Raw genomic sequence first — 17,491 nt, 5'->3', positions numbered from 1 at the left:
ATGAGAGGTTCTATGATTTATATAATCTAATCATGTATTAAGTGTTGGGATTTTGGAACTTGCTTTCTAGTTTGTTGTAAGGTTATAAAAATTAAAGCTGCTTGATTTCATAAAAATGAAGTTCTTTTGTATCCAAGTAAGTGTATAGGCTGTGGATATTGGACCTTCTATTTTTTTTACCCTTTTCATTCTGTGTCCAACATCTTGTTATATCAAACATTTGTCACAGTCCTGTCAGAGTTGAATTTTGTGTTTTGTTCAAAGATTGTCCACTGCAGCCCTTTTAATCTATGCCCTGCAGAGCATTTCATTTTTTATATGCCTGTCTGGATGGATGGGACATATTACGGTACACCAGTGTCCATTCATTTGTGTTCACACTTCACACAATAATCAATAAATGCTGATACTGATTCTTGTGAAACTTTGGTGAATTGTTTGTACTGATGTGTTCTTCCTTTTGTTTTACTTTTTTTTCTTATGAATTAACGCTTTCTCGTTTTAGAGTTATGGGACTTCATTCGTACAAAAATGGGATGATTTGATGTTTTTGGACTATATTACAACTCAATAACCCTTGCAGCAATGTTAATGAAACTCAGTAGTGATTGCACCCATTTTTATGAAACTTTGAAAAATGATTTATTGGTATTGATGTTAGCTTGTTAAATTGTTATGAATTTCTGTTTTTGGGTTTTGGACTTATTTATAAATGTACAATAAAGGGGGGATTTCCCATAGTCGCACAATAACTTCAAAACACATGAAGCAATTTTAATAATAGCTTCTTTTTTATTATTATATACTTTGTGTTAAATATTTAATCACAATTAAATTCTGAGCTCTATCTAGCGTGAATTTTGTGTCTATATTTTCCCCATCTGTTCAGAGTACAACTATTGTGGGCATATCTAACTGCACCTAGGGAAGTATTTTGTTTTTAAATTTTGAAACTTGTAAATATTTAAATTTTGTCATCAAATATCCTTTTAAGATTTATTGCTTTTTAACATTAAAGTGGAGTTTTTTTATGTTTGAATTGAAGGAATTTAAAACTCCCATATGCCTCTAAATTTTATTGATCAAGATGATATTCTAGAAAACGTGATTTCTTTATATAAACCTTTCAAGAAAAGTTGTTCTATTTTTAGCATGTTAACTGTTCATTTAAACACAATTTTCCAGGAAGTATAATGTAAATGTTGCATCATATTTTTTTAAAATGAAAGTAGTCTATAAATTAAAATTAACCCTATGCATTGGTCAAATATACTGAGAAGGAACACTGTAAAACTTCAATGCAATATTGTTGTAATTTTACCATATTTGTTTTCTGTAAATGTAGCAATATTCTTATAAACACAAATTTCAAGTAGGCATAAAATGTGTCTTGCATCATACAAATACTTGGAAATGTTTACATATACTAAAATTGAAGTTATCAAAATGAAAGTAGATTATAAGTTAACCCTATGCAATAGGATTTACCCAATCATTGGAGTGAGTTATAGTGAGGATCGAGGACCATGGCAGACTTACAAGAACAGATATTACTGATTCTTAATGAAAAGGGTAGCCTTAATTCTGAAGAACTTGGCAAGGAACTACAAGTTGACCATCAAAGGATAGTTGGAGCAATAAAAAGTTTGGAGACATTACCAGAGGTAAGATTTTTCATCATGGCTTTCAAATAAAGAGTTAAATCCTCAGACAAGGAAATCAATGCTTGGTAACTTGATAACGTTACACTCTATATTTGTGTCGTGTATAAAGTTGTCAGATACAATTCATGAAGTTGAAAATTAAATTGGAATTTTTTTGTACCTAGTAACCCAGGGGCAGTCCCAATCTTGCTCAAACTTAAAATACTCCTGAAAGTTGGTGGGATTGGGGGGAGAGGTTCTTATCCTCGTAAACCTCCCCTTCATCCACAACTGTATTCAGTTATGCATCTTTAATTCCTTCAAATTTTGCATTCTTTTAGTGTAGCAGCTGATTTGACCTTTCCCTTTCCTTCATAATGACGCTTTTTGACCTATTTTAAAAATACCCTCAATTTACCTAGAGTTTGTAGAGGATTTAAACCAGGGATTTCTCTGCACTTTTTTTTGGCTAATTTGACTAAAATTTGAATTTTTGTTTTTTTTGGCATGCTCATGGACCAAAAGAAATCCTGCAGGGGGTTCCCTCTGTTTGGGGGCACAAAGGTGGGGTAAGCCCCCTTGTTGACAGGAAAACCTGAAGGCCGTACAGCTTTGCCAAACAGCCTAAAAATTCAGTCAATAGCTATATTTCATGCAGGTGTTTGACCCAATCATTTACTGTGAAAGTACTTTAATTTGTGGATACCAATTTTTGTGGAGCATAAAGAAACACAAGTTCATAGATTCTCAAATTTGTGGTTTTGAAGTTTTCAGTGTACATATCAATGGGAATCTACTATTCGTTGGGAACCTTATTTAGTGGTTTGACCTACCCACAAAAACCATGAAAATTGTTATCCCACGAACAATAGTACTTTCAGAGTAAATTTAAAGCCAAATTGTCAAACAATGCATTTTTCTGCCCCTTTGAGGTAAACCATGAACCAGTCTCAGCAACCTGTTTACTGAAGACTCTTTGCCACTTGATACTGCCACCAAGTTTGAACTTTTTGAAATTAAAAAAATCAAGATTATTTAGAACTTTTGTCTTGGAGCACTAGTGTAAAAAAATGACACATCAGCCTAATCCCATGAAGGAAAGGGAAAATCTAATGTCCAAGTGCCCTGTACTTTTCATCAATTTTCTTGCAGTAACATTGTAGTCCATTGAGGTATTGCAAAATTAAACTTAGACAGCTTTTGATTTTTTGATTGGACTGAAATTAATGTAAAATAAATAATTAATGTAGACTTTTTATTATCTGTTTAACACTTTGTTTGCACATTTAACTTGTAGCATGTTTTAACTTCTCTGAAGCCACTAGATATATTTGAGCAAAACTTTGCAGGAGTAGTATGTGTAAGTTCCTTTTCATACACTTCTCCTGTTTAAAATGTCTCTATATATAAACTGTCGTTGATGGCCCATGATTGGTTTGATGAAAGTATTGGTATTGGTTAGACAAAGTTGTCCTAAATTTTGGCAAATTTTCATAGAATCCTCTAAAACTACATGTGTAACTTATTTTTTAGAGTAAGTAAAGTTGTGTAACTGTAAATGTTCAATTGTTCGTTGATGGCCCATGATTGGTTTGATAAAAGTATTGGTATTGGTTAGACAAAGTTGTCCTCAATTTTGGCAAATTTTCATAGAATCCTCTAAAACTACATGTGTAACTTATTTTTTAGAGTAAGTAAAGTTGTGTAACTGTAATTGTTCAATGTTTGCCACTTGTTTTAAATATACATCCCCTTGTATTCAGCATATGATGAGTTTTTATCTAAAATCTAGTTAAACACATGTATCTATAAATAATAAGTTTTATATATGCAATCATAAATGCTTGTATATGTAGTGCTATGAAAAGATGCTTCTTGACACAAATTCAATTATATTAAATTTAGCAATTTGCCAAATTTTGCAAAAAATGTAAATTTTACTAAAATTGCTAAATTTTGCTAGATTTTCAATTTCAAATGTTAAAGAAGGATGAAAATTCACCTAAATATCTAATATATCACCAAATTTACCAATTGTTATCCCATTTTGCTAAACTTTTACAAATTTTAAAAAATTTGCCCACATTTTGCTAAATTTGGCTTAATTTAACTAAATTTTGCTAATAGGAAACGAGAGATCTGGTTGAACAAAACTTTTAGCTGATATTGCATTATTTTCATTTTAACAATACAAGGTTTTAGTATTATTTTTAAAAAGACAGAAGTTCTATGTACCACGCTATTTTTAGGGTAATGAATCATTTTAAATGTTGAGTACTTGGAAACAATCCATTTTCTCAAATTTAAGATATGGATCAATACTGTTAAAAAAGATCAAAGACATGATTGCATAAGATATGCAGGTATACCAGTATTGATTATAATGTTCTTGTACCGGCAAATATTTCCTGATACATTGAAACCTCTCCAAACTGAACCTGAGGGCCTAATCTAGAGGGAGAAATGGACAAAAACTTCTCCTTGTATGTGCTCATTCTCCCATTTGTCTTTGAGAGGTAGATGTTTTTGTAATAGATTACAGACAAAAATGTCAATATTGCCATTTTTCAAACAGTATTTATAAAAACTTCTTTTCATCAATATCTAGATTAGGTCTTGGAACCCTGAATAATCTGAAAACCTGTCTAGACAGGTTTTACTGTTGATTTTATTATCTAATACACATGTGGTTACATAAATTATAGATTTTTCAAAATATTATTCATTGGTCTCAAGGACAAGTTTTATCTAAAAATTTCCAGACATAAAAACATTTCCTTTGTTAAATGATCTATTGTAATGATATTTTGACAGAAATGTGCAAAAAGGCAAGTATGAGCAATTGTGCATTCATGCCCATTTATTTTTTCAAAAGAAAAATTAGAAGTCTTTACAAAATAATTATGATAAAATTACGTTACCTTTTTATCTCACCTGGTTCAAAGGGCTTTTCTGAAGAACTCTTCAAATATCTTCTCTAAAACTACTGGACAGATTTTCATGAAAGTTGGCAATTAGTGTTTCTCATGATATCCTTCACAAAATTTCCATTTGGACTTTTGATCTGTGGATAAAAATGACCACATTCTCCATTTATAGATTGTAGGGGTAAAGCCACATATTTCAAGGTATATCTCAAAATCTTTGAGAGAGGTGACCGTCCTTCTTTGTCTTGAAGAGCTCTTCCAAGATTGCACGGGGTCATTGTTATAAGTTTACTTCTTGTTAGAGCTGAGTATTATGAAGGAGTTCGCAATACAATAAATGTAATATATTGAAGCAATACAATGATATCAAGATATGTATTGTCATACAATATAAAGCAAGAATTGCAACCAAATCAGAGCAGGATTATTTATTTCCATTTCACTGTAAGAAGTCTCTGGACTGTGGTCAGAAAATTCATTTTCTTGGAGTTGTAGGCCAGAATATTTATTCTAAAACCTGCCAGCCCCCCCTCTAATCAAATGGTCGTCCCCATATGATCACACCTTCAAAAGATTCAAATGAATACTTGGTAAAAAAAAGACCTCGTAGGGATTAATAATTGTATGTTAAAATTTCATTGGAAAATATCACTTCTCCTAAACTACTCAAGGGATTTTTATGAAATTCAATAGGAAGTTTAGGGACCATTTGTAGATGTGCATGAAGAATATAATTATTGTCAGAGGACTCCAAACAGAATTAATCCAACTCAAAGATTTTGACCTTTAACATTGAACTCTACTTGAATTGGTTGCATTCTCTTTATGAGCTCACAGTATTTCTTTATAATAGATCATTATAGCAGATCCAACTCAGACTACTAGATGGCAGTTAACAGCAGAAGGAGAAGTTATTTCAGATTATGGGAGTCATGAAGCCAGGATATACAATGCTGTACCACCACAGGGTATACCCAGGGAAGAGCTATTGGTATAGTGTCTTTCTACGTATTTAAACAAAAAAAGAATCTTTTGAGAATCTTTGATTATTTAACTTTATTGTTATTAAAATAATGTATACATATAAAGCAAAAGAATATATTATTTCTCTAACTTAAATCAATTAAAAGGATTTGAATAGGTACTTGATACAGGAAGGACAAAGTATGATTTCAGCATTATGTTGTACAAAAATATAAAGCTACATTGTCAGCACACAGTTATAACAAAGCCATTTTTTTATACTACTCCAAAAAAATTTTCGGTGGTATAATGGTATCACCCTGTTGTCATCATCATCGTCTTTGTTGGCATCTGTTATCTTTTGTTTATTTACGACTGAGTAAAACTTATCTGATTTTTTTGAAATTTTAACACATTGTTCCTGGCGAAGGGCCTTATAGTTTTTGTAACATTTTGCCCCACCTTTTTGAAAGATAAGGGCTAAAAGGAGTGAAATGGGTGTTATTTTCTTTTCTGTAATAGAAAGGCTGAGGGGTTCAGATTGGTGCCTAAGGGGCCACACCCAAAAATAAAAAATATTGAATCTCAAATTTTGTGTTTTAATGTGTCGAAAACAGTGATTGTGTCCATAATTAACTGTAATTCCCTATGCTTAAGTGTGTAAAAAACTAGTATTGTGTTCACATTTGCCTGAAGTGAGCAGAGTTTGACATGCTGCAGTCATATTATACTGCACTCAGTAAAGTTCATTATTTTGAGTTAAGGGACTTTATTCATACAAAATAGGGCAAATTCCCATTTTCTGACTTTAAAACTGCGAAACACTTCCATGGAATGCCATGACATTGTAAATGGCTTATCTCCTTTTATTTAGACTTAATTTTATTTAGCATTTCTCCTCCAGAAATAAAACTTCGCAATATTTAGAAATCAGATTATCTGTCTGTCTGTCTGTCTGTCTGTCTGTCTGTCTGTTAATGTTCCATGTAATCTTGAGAGAGAAAGTGAGATTGCAAATATTTAAGTTATTTGACCACTTCCATTCACATCAAATCTTATCCTTTGTCAAACATTTAATCACAAGTGAAATTCAGAGCTGTATCATGCTGAAATTTTGTGTCCATATTTGCCCCATCTCTTTTGGTTCAATCATGTGGTGCACTATCCAGCTGGGCCACACAAAGCATTTAATTTTTTATACAACTACAAAGAGTGTTGTATAATAGTATTGCATTATCATTGTCATCTGCTGAATGCCATTCAATTTCAGACTTGTGTGACATCAAACTTCCTGTTTGTTGACTTATACATTTATATGTTGACCTTATGGTTTCTGGAGAAGGTGTTGGGTTATACTAGAGTGAGCTTTTCTCACAGTTTTTGGTTATAAGGTTTTATGTAACAATGCTGTTTGTTTTAAGAGAGCAGTTCCAGCCTATGGAGAAATAGGATTCAAGAAGGCCATGCAGGAGAAATGGATTGGGCTTGATGGACAGACTGTTACTAGGAAGGTAATTAATATCAATTCTGTTAGAAAAAAAACCTTTGTCTTCACTTCTTTGTTACAAGTAAACATGTATTGGTAGGGGGTCTGTACATCCATTTAGATTTATTGGATTGTTGCACAAGTGGACACATTTTTGAAATTCAAATTCTTAAGTATAGATGATATTTTGTATTTTAATTTTTAGTTTCTGTGTAAATGAGTTAATAAAAAAGTAATCATTTCTAGTGTTGTTGATACATGCTTTACGACATTCCTATTATGCCATGAGTAATAAAATTATTCTTGCCAATTTTTTGATATTTTCTAAAGGATTTGACCAGTATTTTTGTTCTTAAAAAATTACTACACTGTGAAAGTATTATTATTTTTGGAGTGCCAATTTTCATGGTTTTCTTCGTAAACACAATGAAAAAGAAATTCTTTTGTTTGTTGTCAAATCCATGAATTCAAGAATCAATGAACTGATAACTTTTCCCTAAACCAGGAAAATTGGTATCCACGAATAAAAGTACTTTCATAGTATTTAATTTATATGAAGGCCATTTTAAGTAAGAGTATGCTACAAATCTTGGTCCCATGAGGTGAAATTTTAAGAATGCAAACTGTGCTTTGCAAAATTACGACAAAAGTAGTTATTGGAACTATAACATAACATGACAATGATTTTATTTTAACCCATTGTAAAAAAAAATATAGCATAGTCAGGCTCACCTCCATAACGAATCTATCTTACGACTGTCTAGTCAGTGGTTATAGACACAACATTAGAATTTTGTCGTAAGGTTTACTATTCATGTGTTTTGGGTGTTATATACTGAATATTACATGTCAAAATCTATATCACATGCTGTAACAACCCAAGACTCCTATATCACCCAAGGGCCACAGGCCCGTGGGGTGATATACATCGAGGGTTGACATATTTTAATATGTCATGTTTATTATATTCTTTTAAATAGTAAATCACAAACTGTTATGTCCTCCACATTTATACTGAACTGCTTTAAAATTAAAGATATAAGTCTCCAATAATATTGAATATGACAAATATTAACCAAATATAATGTTGTATCTTAAATTTATCATTTTTCACTGTAATGTACATTTATTGTTGTTATAGGCCATAACCATGCACTGTAATTGAGTTTGTGCCAATAAAGTATTTGTATTTGTATTTGTGTCATATATTTTAATTATACTTCAAGTATGATCTGTGAAGGGGTGCGATATAGGGTATGCATGTGATAGAGATTTTAACATGTTATGTTCATTTTATGATATATTTTAACTATACTTCAAGTATGGTCTGTGAAGGGGTGTGATAAAGGGTATGCGATATAGGTCTAGCTGTCTGATATAGGGTATGCGATATAGGGTAGACAATATAAGGTTTAAACAAACACTTGTAATGCATATACAAAAAATTTATATTTTAATCTAAATATATGATATATTGTGATAGTTCAAAAGTTGATTTTATGTAATTGGAGATACAATCTGTATAAAATGTACTAGAAATAGAGGGGACATAACTCAGATCTGATAATGTACTCATTGGCAAATATTGTTCACATGAAATTCTTGTGATTCAACTTTCATGTGAAATTCACATAAACTTCATATGAAATTAATTTGATTTTCATGTGAAATGTACTGACCATGAATTTCAAATACAAATTTCAAAAAATTATATGTGAATATTATAACATATTTGCTTAATTCAAGTGAGCATGTGAAATAATTCTGCTTGTATATAGAAAAACTATTGCCTGAATTTTATATTAATCCTAATATAGATTTTTTTATTAGGAAATGTTAAAAGATAATTTTATATATAAAAAAAAACTTAAATCTTAATTTTTTTATTGCCATAACTTGGCATCTACTGCCATCACTTGGCGTCAGTCGTCATCTTTTAACAATTTTTCAAAAATCTTCTCCTCCGAAACTACTGAGCGGAATTATATGAAACTTTGCACATATGTTCCATAGGGTATCTTGCACAAAAGTTTTGTTAAGATTTTTGATCCTTTAAAGAACATGGCCGCTGTGACTAAAAATAGAACATAGGGATCAGACTGTAGTTTTTCACATATATCTCCAAAATCATTAGGTTAAGCCAATTTCTGACAGGATAAAAGTGTTCAGCCTGATGAGATATATCTGTGGTAAAATTTTCATATTAATCTATCAAGCCATTTAGGAGTTATTTCTCTTTTTTTAAGTTTTTTTTTTTTTTGGCTATTTTTAATGTTATTTCTTTCGAAAATCTTCTCCTCTGACACTACTTGACCAGTTCTTGCTCAAAACTTTTGTTTATTTTTTTTATCTTTCAAAGAACATGGCCGTCATTACTAAATATAGAACATAGGGGTCAGACTCCAGTTTATCGCATATATCTCCAAAACCATTAGGTTTAGCCAAATTCTGACATGGGGTAAAAGTGTTCAGAATGATGAGATCTATCTGTGGTCATATTTTCATTTTGATCTGTTAAGTCATGTAATGGTCCTTATGATAAGTACATAAAAAAATGTACTACCAAAAGTCTTCTTGAGTCAACTTCTTGTTGAATTTATTGCCATTGAAAGACAAAATTTAACAAGGTAAGTGATTCAGGTTCCTGGGAGCCTCTTTTTTATAAGAAGCACATTTTTATGAAATTTTTGTTTCATTAGATTTCTGTTTATTAAGTTTACTATGCTTTGTTTGATGTTGCATATAAAAGGTTGAAATTCAAATCTATTTCCCATATAATTTGTAAAAAGACACAAAAAGAAAACAAACTATCTAAGTAGCATTCCACGTTAGAATCATGCAAAATGTGATTCATGGTTGGAAAGCCTACATATTTTTATTTTTGATATTTTGTTTAAAATGTTATAGAAAACAGAAATTATCATATGGCTTTTTATATCATCCTTGTTCTTAGGAGATACAAATTATATAGAATGCACTGTAGAATTCAAAATCAAGGGAAATAACTCTGTAAATGACACTAAAATACAATAGAAACTGTTGGATTTTCAATGCAGATTATCTCCTAAGAGCAGACAGATTAGAATGAATAATTATACATTCCATCATATAGACCTATAAAGCAACTTAATAACAAAAATAAAAATGTGTAGCTTTTTTGGGGTGTATCACATATTACAGAATTTGCAAGATTCTTACAAAGACTACTACTTAAATACTCTCCATAATTACACATACTTCCACTGAGTAAAATAATCACTCTTAATTGCACAGAACTATATCCAACATAAAACAATGAAAAAATATAGAGAAAATAATATGATTTAGATGAAGGTTTAAACTCATCTTTTCTATAATGACCGCATGGGATTTAATTGATATTTTATATCTGGTAATTAATATTGTATACCTAGTATTTGCAGCATAAATTTATGTTTCTTGATGAGCTATTACAGAAGTCAATATGCTATGAAATCTGTCTTGCTAATTTATATTATATTTAAAAGTCATATTAAGAGTAAAATTGATAATGAACTCGGTAATGTGGTGGCAACAGGTGTAACAAGTTTGGTAAAACTGTACCTAATTACTAGTCATACAATTTGATACACATTGTATTGGGTAAATTTCAAACACTAGATCACAGACTTAAAATTTTATTTAATATACAATAATTGCTCAGACCTTTGAAATAACAGTTTTGTACTACTTCAGGTTGGAATGATTGATGACAAAGTCCATAGTATGGTCAAAAGGGTACAAACAGGAAATATAGATGATCTGTCAGAAGATCAGAGAAATGAACTGAAGAAGAGGAAACTTATTCTTCAAGGGTATGGTTATAACGACATTCAACTGGAGATTGATTGACTGTAGTTTGATGTTATCTGCAGATATTTTATCAATCATTATGTAAATCTAGTGGAACCTACTTTTTATAAGACCAATACTTCAAACTAGATTTTTAACTCAGCTCAGTGGTACCAGGTCACAGAGGCAAAACAAGCAGGAAAACATTTCACATCATACCCTGTAAAATATAGTTAAAGGGTATATATGGGGTAAATACTGATATTGTGGCATAGGCATCTTATTCAACTTTTAATGTGCATGACAAATGTGTGAAGTTGTTACATAGTCTTATTATATTAAATACTGTCAATCAACTTAATGTTATATTGACAAATCAGGAAATGGTGTGTTTTTTTACTAAATACCTGCAAAGGCACTAACCTTAATGCATAAGAAAAGAAAACCTGTTTATTTTTGTTTAAACTGAATGGCTAAAACCAAGTAACATTTTTAAAATTAGATAATTCATTGAACATGAAAATAAAATAACCCTATGTACATGATATTGTCTTCTGAAGTCTAGAAATAACATTTTCAGGAAGATGACAGTCTATACAGTGAAAAAGGGTTCAAAATTTTCTGTTGATGTAGAGAGGCTAGAGACAGAACTTACTCCTGAAATGATTGCCAAGTATGTTAACATGGATTAGGCTGTAAAATGATTAAGTTGAATTAAATTGAAAATATCAAATAGGTTCACACTTGATAGTAAAACACCCTAATCTGAATTTTGTTCTAAAAAAACACCAAAAAGATTGATTTTATTTATATTTGTGTCCAAACTTAAAAGTTTTTGACATAATGATTTATTTGATTATGGAATACAACTTGTAGTTAGTAGTTTAGATTATTATATATATTGATATATATAAATATTTATATGATTACTTTTTATGCTTTGTTTTTTAAGTCATTAGTTATCTATAAGTTAAACTACATTAGCCTATCTTGTTCTGGAGGTAGTTGGCAAGTCAAATCTGCCATTTCTGTCTGTAAATTCAAATTCTACTGTTAGGTTTTATACTTCAGTGGATCTTGGAGAGACAAGAAATTCAAAGATTATGACATGGATGCCTTGGGTATGCCACCAGATGCTGGACACTTACACCCTCTACTAAAAGTCAGGACTGAATATAGACAGATCTTTTTAGAGATGGGGTTTGTACATTTTAGTTCTCTACATAACAACTGTGATGAGCATAGGATAAGTTAAAAGTTTAATTTATCAGAACTGATTCCCTTCCAGATGTGTTTATTGAAAATGGTACTTTCAATTTCATGCTTCTTTTTAACAGCTTTGAAGAAATGCCAACAAATAACTTTGTTGAGAGTAGTTTCTGGAACTTCGATGCACTTTTCCAGCCACAGCAACATCCTGCCAGAGATGCTCATGACACTTTCTTTATATCAGGTATATCTCTAGTATATATGTTCCTTCCTTCCATTACATAAGGGGGACCCATCTCTTATCCTTTACTCCTCCAAAACCACTGAATGACACAGAATCTTTATTTCATGTTCCCATTGTGCACCTCCTATTTTAGATCTTGATCCAAATCAATTAGGGGGTTTCACATAGCAAAACATGGACTTTTTGTCATTTGTGAATATGGGGACATGTGGGGACTCATCTCTTACCTGTTACTCCTCCTATACCTTTGAATGAAATTGAATGAAACTTTCACGGAATTTCTATAACACATTCCCATTGTGCACATTCTATCTTCGATTTTGATCCAAATTAATATGGAGGTCAAAGGTGCATGTTATCAAATTGTGAAATCGGGGTTTCAAGTGAGCGTTGCTCACAGTTTTTCTAGTTTCTTTTTTTTCTGCATTTTCAAAATTGTTGGTTGAAAAAAATGAAATAAATTATGACAGACTCTACCAGTTATTGACAAATCTTTGATACTAATTGGCGATATGATCAAATGAAGAATTTAAATTTTGGTCATATAAAATAAAAGTGCTAATTGTTATTTTTTTATCTTGTAAGAAACGATACCTGCATATTATTGCTTTTTCTGTTGTAGAGCCAGAGAATGCACAGTTAGATAGGATTCCGCAGGATTACCTTAAGAAAGTTAAGAGCGTACATGCAGAAGGAGGATATGGCTCTCAAGGGTAAGTTTCTACCGAAGATACTAATATGTGTTTCATCCAACTGTACTCGCGTGCAGAAAAATCAAGACAATTGAACCATTTGTGATGCATATTTATGTAGCAATCTTTTAAATATCATGCAGAAGTGATTCATGAATGTTGAAGTATAAAAATCCACCAAATTCACTTTTATTTTTAACTCAGAATCAGTTAAAGACCTCATAACCAGTCATAGTTTGTCAACTGATTGTAGCACTTTGAGATAAAAAATATGAATTGACTTTTTACAAGAGTTATCATTCTTGACATTATTTATTTGGTGGTTTTTTTTTCTAAACTGTAAACCACCTCTACCACTGGTGGAGTCTGAATTCATATGGTTGGTATTTAACTATTGGAATAGAACCATTTTACTTTAAAACATAATGAAACCTCAGTAAGCACCATGTTAACTTTTTATTGTTATTGTATTGTCACGGCTGTGTTATTGTGTTCATTAGAACACCTGTTAAACTCTATTACACAGGCAAATATTTTTCACATGAAATTCATGTTAATCGAGCTTCACATGAAATTAACATGATTTTTATGTGAAATTCACTAAACACAAATTTCATGTGAACATTTCATGTGAATTTCATGTGAAGGCTCCATGTACCCAAATTTCACATGAACTCAGTCACTTACTTTATTTGCTCAATTCAGGTGAAAATCATGTGAAATTCATGTGAAATAATTTTGCCTGTGTATGTAAGCCATTCGCTTGAGTTGATATTAGTACATGAATGATGCTTTTATATTGATTGTGGGTTTTTTAAGGTATAAATATGACTGGAAAATTGAGGAGTCCTTGAAGAATATCTTAAGAACACACACAACTGCTGTCAGTGCTAGGATGCTATACAAACTGTCACAAGAGGTAATGGTTTTATTCCATTGCACCATATGATTCATAGGTGGTAACACTTAATAATTGAAGTGGCTATACTTTGAAAAGTTTCCTAATTCAAAATTAACTCAGTGAAACTATAGACATGCAAAATTGCAAGTTTGACATAAAAATGCATAATATCATCAAAGGCTAATAAATGATAACACTGGATGAGAACACTAGTAGTGATGTGTTGTAAGTTTTCCGTCACCTATTCTATTGGAAATAAAATCTAATTTTACAGAAAGAATTCAGACCAGTAAAGTATTTCTCAATAGACAGAGTATTCAGGAATGAAACAGTGGATGCTACACATCTGGCAGAATTTCACCAAATAGAAGGTTTCGTAGCTGACAGAGGGCTTACCCTTGGGAACCTGATGGGGGTTATCAATCAATTCTTTGAGAAACTTGGGCTAACAAAACTACGCTTCAAACCAACATACAATCCATACACTGAACCAAGTATGGAGATATTCAGTTTCCATGAAGGTAATTAATGTTTATGTTTGTTTCATGTATCCATAGTTGTTATGCAAAACTCCATTAGCAGAAATGTCAATTCACGCCTTTCCATGATAGAAACAATCATACTTACATTTCCTTCCATATCAGTAATCACTATTTATTCCCTGGCAGGACAGTAATCACTAGACAAATTGTTCTATAACAGCAATCACCATTAATTCCATTCAGTGACAGTAAAAATGATAAATTCACTTCAATAGCTTATATCACCATACATTTCCTGTCATGAAAGTAATCACCATTCATCTCCTTTCATGACAGTAATTACCAAAATAATCGTTCCATGACAGTATATCATTATGCATCCCCTTTCTCACCTGCTGTCACCATTAATTCCCTTTAATGGATATAAATTACTTTTCATTCCGTTCCATGAAAGTACTTACCAGATAATTTCTTCCCTGAGTATGAATTCCAGATATTCCCTTCCATGACTATGAATACCAGAAATTCCCTTCTAGGACTATAAATACCATATATTCCCTTCTATGACATTAATTGCCATACATTCCTTTATAAGACCGAACCAGTACTACAGTATTTACCATTACAATTTATAGCATACAATCTACTTGTTTATAAAAATCAACATTATTTTTTCCCAATTTGTTCATATTTTTTTTAATCCTATGAATAGACTATTAAATGATATATATTTTGAAGTAGTATGATTTTAATTTATAACTTTTCAAGCAGTGTGCACTTATTTATAGTACTAAATTGAAGTCAGTTGTTGATATATACCTTTACTGTACACCATAAAGAACACAATTTAAGAACCCTTACCAACTTATGTTACATATCTATATGAATTTTATAGGTTTGAAGAAGTGGGTAGAAGTAGGTAATTCTGGTGTATTCCGTCCTGAGATGTTGTTACCTATGGGTTTACCTGAAGATGTATCAGTAATAGCTTGGGGATTATCACTAGAAAGGTAAACATTTATTTAACATTTGGATTTCTGTAGTCATGTCAGAAGGCTTTAATTAGTTTTGTCAGCATATGGAAATGAAATGTCTAATAATTACTCAGGAAGTTCATGTAAACTGGTACATTTTAGTTTTCACTCATACAGCTTTTTATACTAGTATTATGTAAAATTGGTTTACAAAAAATATCTAATTTGTAAAGATAAAGAAAATATGCATATCAACTTTGCACAATTTTTAATTTGAACATATTTTAACAACTTTTTAAATACTGCTTCTTCATTGTATTTTTCTTGTATTAGCTAATATTTGTTTATACATGTACTTTTTTATTTTTTTCCATCCAGACCAACAATGATTAAGTACAAGATACAAGACATCCGTACCTTGATTGGACCTAGAGTTGATCTACAGATGGTGTATAATAATCCCCTATGTAGGGTAGAGAGAGCTGATATATAGACAATAACCCATGTCACTGAACAGCATTATTGTAGCTAAATATGGCACATAAAGCTTAATATTGTGTGTATCTCAAGTGGTTTAGACTAGTAGAACAGATGGTAGTCTGTAGATTTTATAACAGTGCTTGTTTGTTTATTTGTGAAGGAGCATTGGTTATTTTCTGCTTTAGTGTTTGTCTTATACTTAAGTTTATAAACTCAACAAAATATGAAATAATTTCATGATTAATTTAGTTACTGTAAAAACATTAGGGTATTTTAAAATGAGTTTCGTCTAAAAATATGTGTCACCAAACATAACTACTGCAAAGATCAGAAATGTATAACTTAGAAGTATGAAGTAAGAATCTCATGTTTGTAAGATCTTATTTAAATTTGTTCAAGTGCAATTTATTGTACTTTTCATGTTTTACATGTTTTTATTATATTACATAAAAAAAATACAGTTATTATTCCTGTAATTAAAAGTTCTTTTCTCTCAAATAAGTTTTTTGTGTGTTTACCCAGCCTTTGTGTTTGGTTTTCGGGGAAATGAGTTTTATAGTGCTTATTGTCATCCTTCTTTTGAAGGAATCTGGTCATCTTTTTCAGTGTTTGAAAAGTACTGACTATTTAACACTATTAATAGATCATTCAAATAAACAATATATCAATTATGTATTTCGATGATTGGAAAATCTGAGAACAACAGGTATTACATAAAACATATTGAACTGTTCTTTGAGAAACTACTTTGGGCTATGAGGAGGTCTAAATTCCAACAAAGTAGAAAGTGGCAAAATTGGAAGTAAATAAACAGTAAATTAAAATGATGTTTGTAAACTCCATTTTTAAAAATTGGGCATTAATGGAACATTAAGTGATACCCCACCATGTAATGGTGAAAAAAGGGGAATTGCAAAATTTTCAAAATGTTATAACTCAAAACAACAATTTGAATTAACTGAAAATTGAACTTAAATCTGAATTTTGTGGAATTAAACAACTGTGCAAAGTGTTAAAAAAAATTATTGATCCATTCTTAAGTAATCATCTGGAAATGGTCAGAAGCAGCCTGACAGATGGATGGAAATGCGACTTCTCAGAGGGTATTGCACAATACCTTGCCACTTAGTATTGCAGGGATAAACAATGCAATTGTTAAGTTGTGCTTTGAAAATACCAAACTGAAAGCATTATATTAAGATATTCAGGTATTTTCATTTCAATTACTTTTGTTGCTACTTTCGATACTTTTTTTCTCATTCAGATTCTCAATGCATTTAAATTTTTAGTATCATTAAGGTTTTTTTCTACATTTCCAATGATTATTAGCCATTAAAACTGTTTATGATATTGGCCATACTTCAGGTCAGAATCTTCAGGGAAAATGGTCAAGGTCCTTTGAAGATATTTGGTCATAAAAACTAACTTAATTAAATAATCTAGTATGACAAACAATTCAATCCCCCAAATTATGGCCGACAGTGAGCAAGAAAAACTGAGAACATATACTCAATAAATTAATATCCAAACTCTAAGATTCTGTAAAAGTATTGTTTACATTTCATTCAGTGATGTAGGAGAAATTGCTGATAAGATAAAGGTACTCCCTGAGTAAGAAGTAAAGACGGAAGAACATATAACACTATCACTATATATCAGTATCAACAGATCAATACAACA

The 17,491-nt window shown here is 31.0% G+C and overlaps 1 protein-coding gene across 1 annotated transcript; it reads left to right on the top strand.

The window, feature by feature from the left end:
- The first annotated feature begins 1,265 nt into the window (after positions 1 to 1,265).
- LOC148629020 (phenylalanine--tRNA ligase alpha subunit-like) lies at positions 1,266 to 16,312 on the top strand. Its single transcript, XM_088542526.1, has 12 exons — positions 1,266 to 1,664; positions 5,424 to 5,561; positions 6,955 to 7,044; positions 10,734 to 10,852; positions 11,410 to 11,502; positions 11,901 to 12,029; positions 12,167 to 12,282; positions 12,905 to 12,995; positions 13,794 to 13,893; positions 14,150 to 14,396; positions 15,253 to 15,367; positions 15,710 to 16,312. The coding sequence occupies exons 1-12, from the start codon at positions 1,527 to 1,529 to the stop codon at positions 15,822 to 15,824; spliced, it is 1,491 nt and encodes a 496-aa protein (XP_088398652.1). The 5' UTR covers positions 1,266 to 1,526; the 3' UTR covers positions 15,825 to 16,312.
- Positions 16,313 to 17,491: the final 1,179 nt, after the last annotated feature.

This window comes from Perna viridis, chromosome 1, assembly GCF_037379345.1.
Source record: "Perna viridis isolate PV_CMFRI_1.1 ecotype Kerala chromosome 1, ASM3737934v1, whole genome shotgun sequence".
Classification (NCBI taxonomy): Eukaryota; Metazoa; Mollusca; class Bivalvia; order Mytilida; family Mytilidae; genus Perna; species Perna viridis.
Note: the sequence above shows the minus strand (reverse complement) of the source record. Positions and strands in the feature narration are given on the sequence as shown.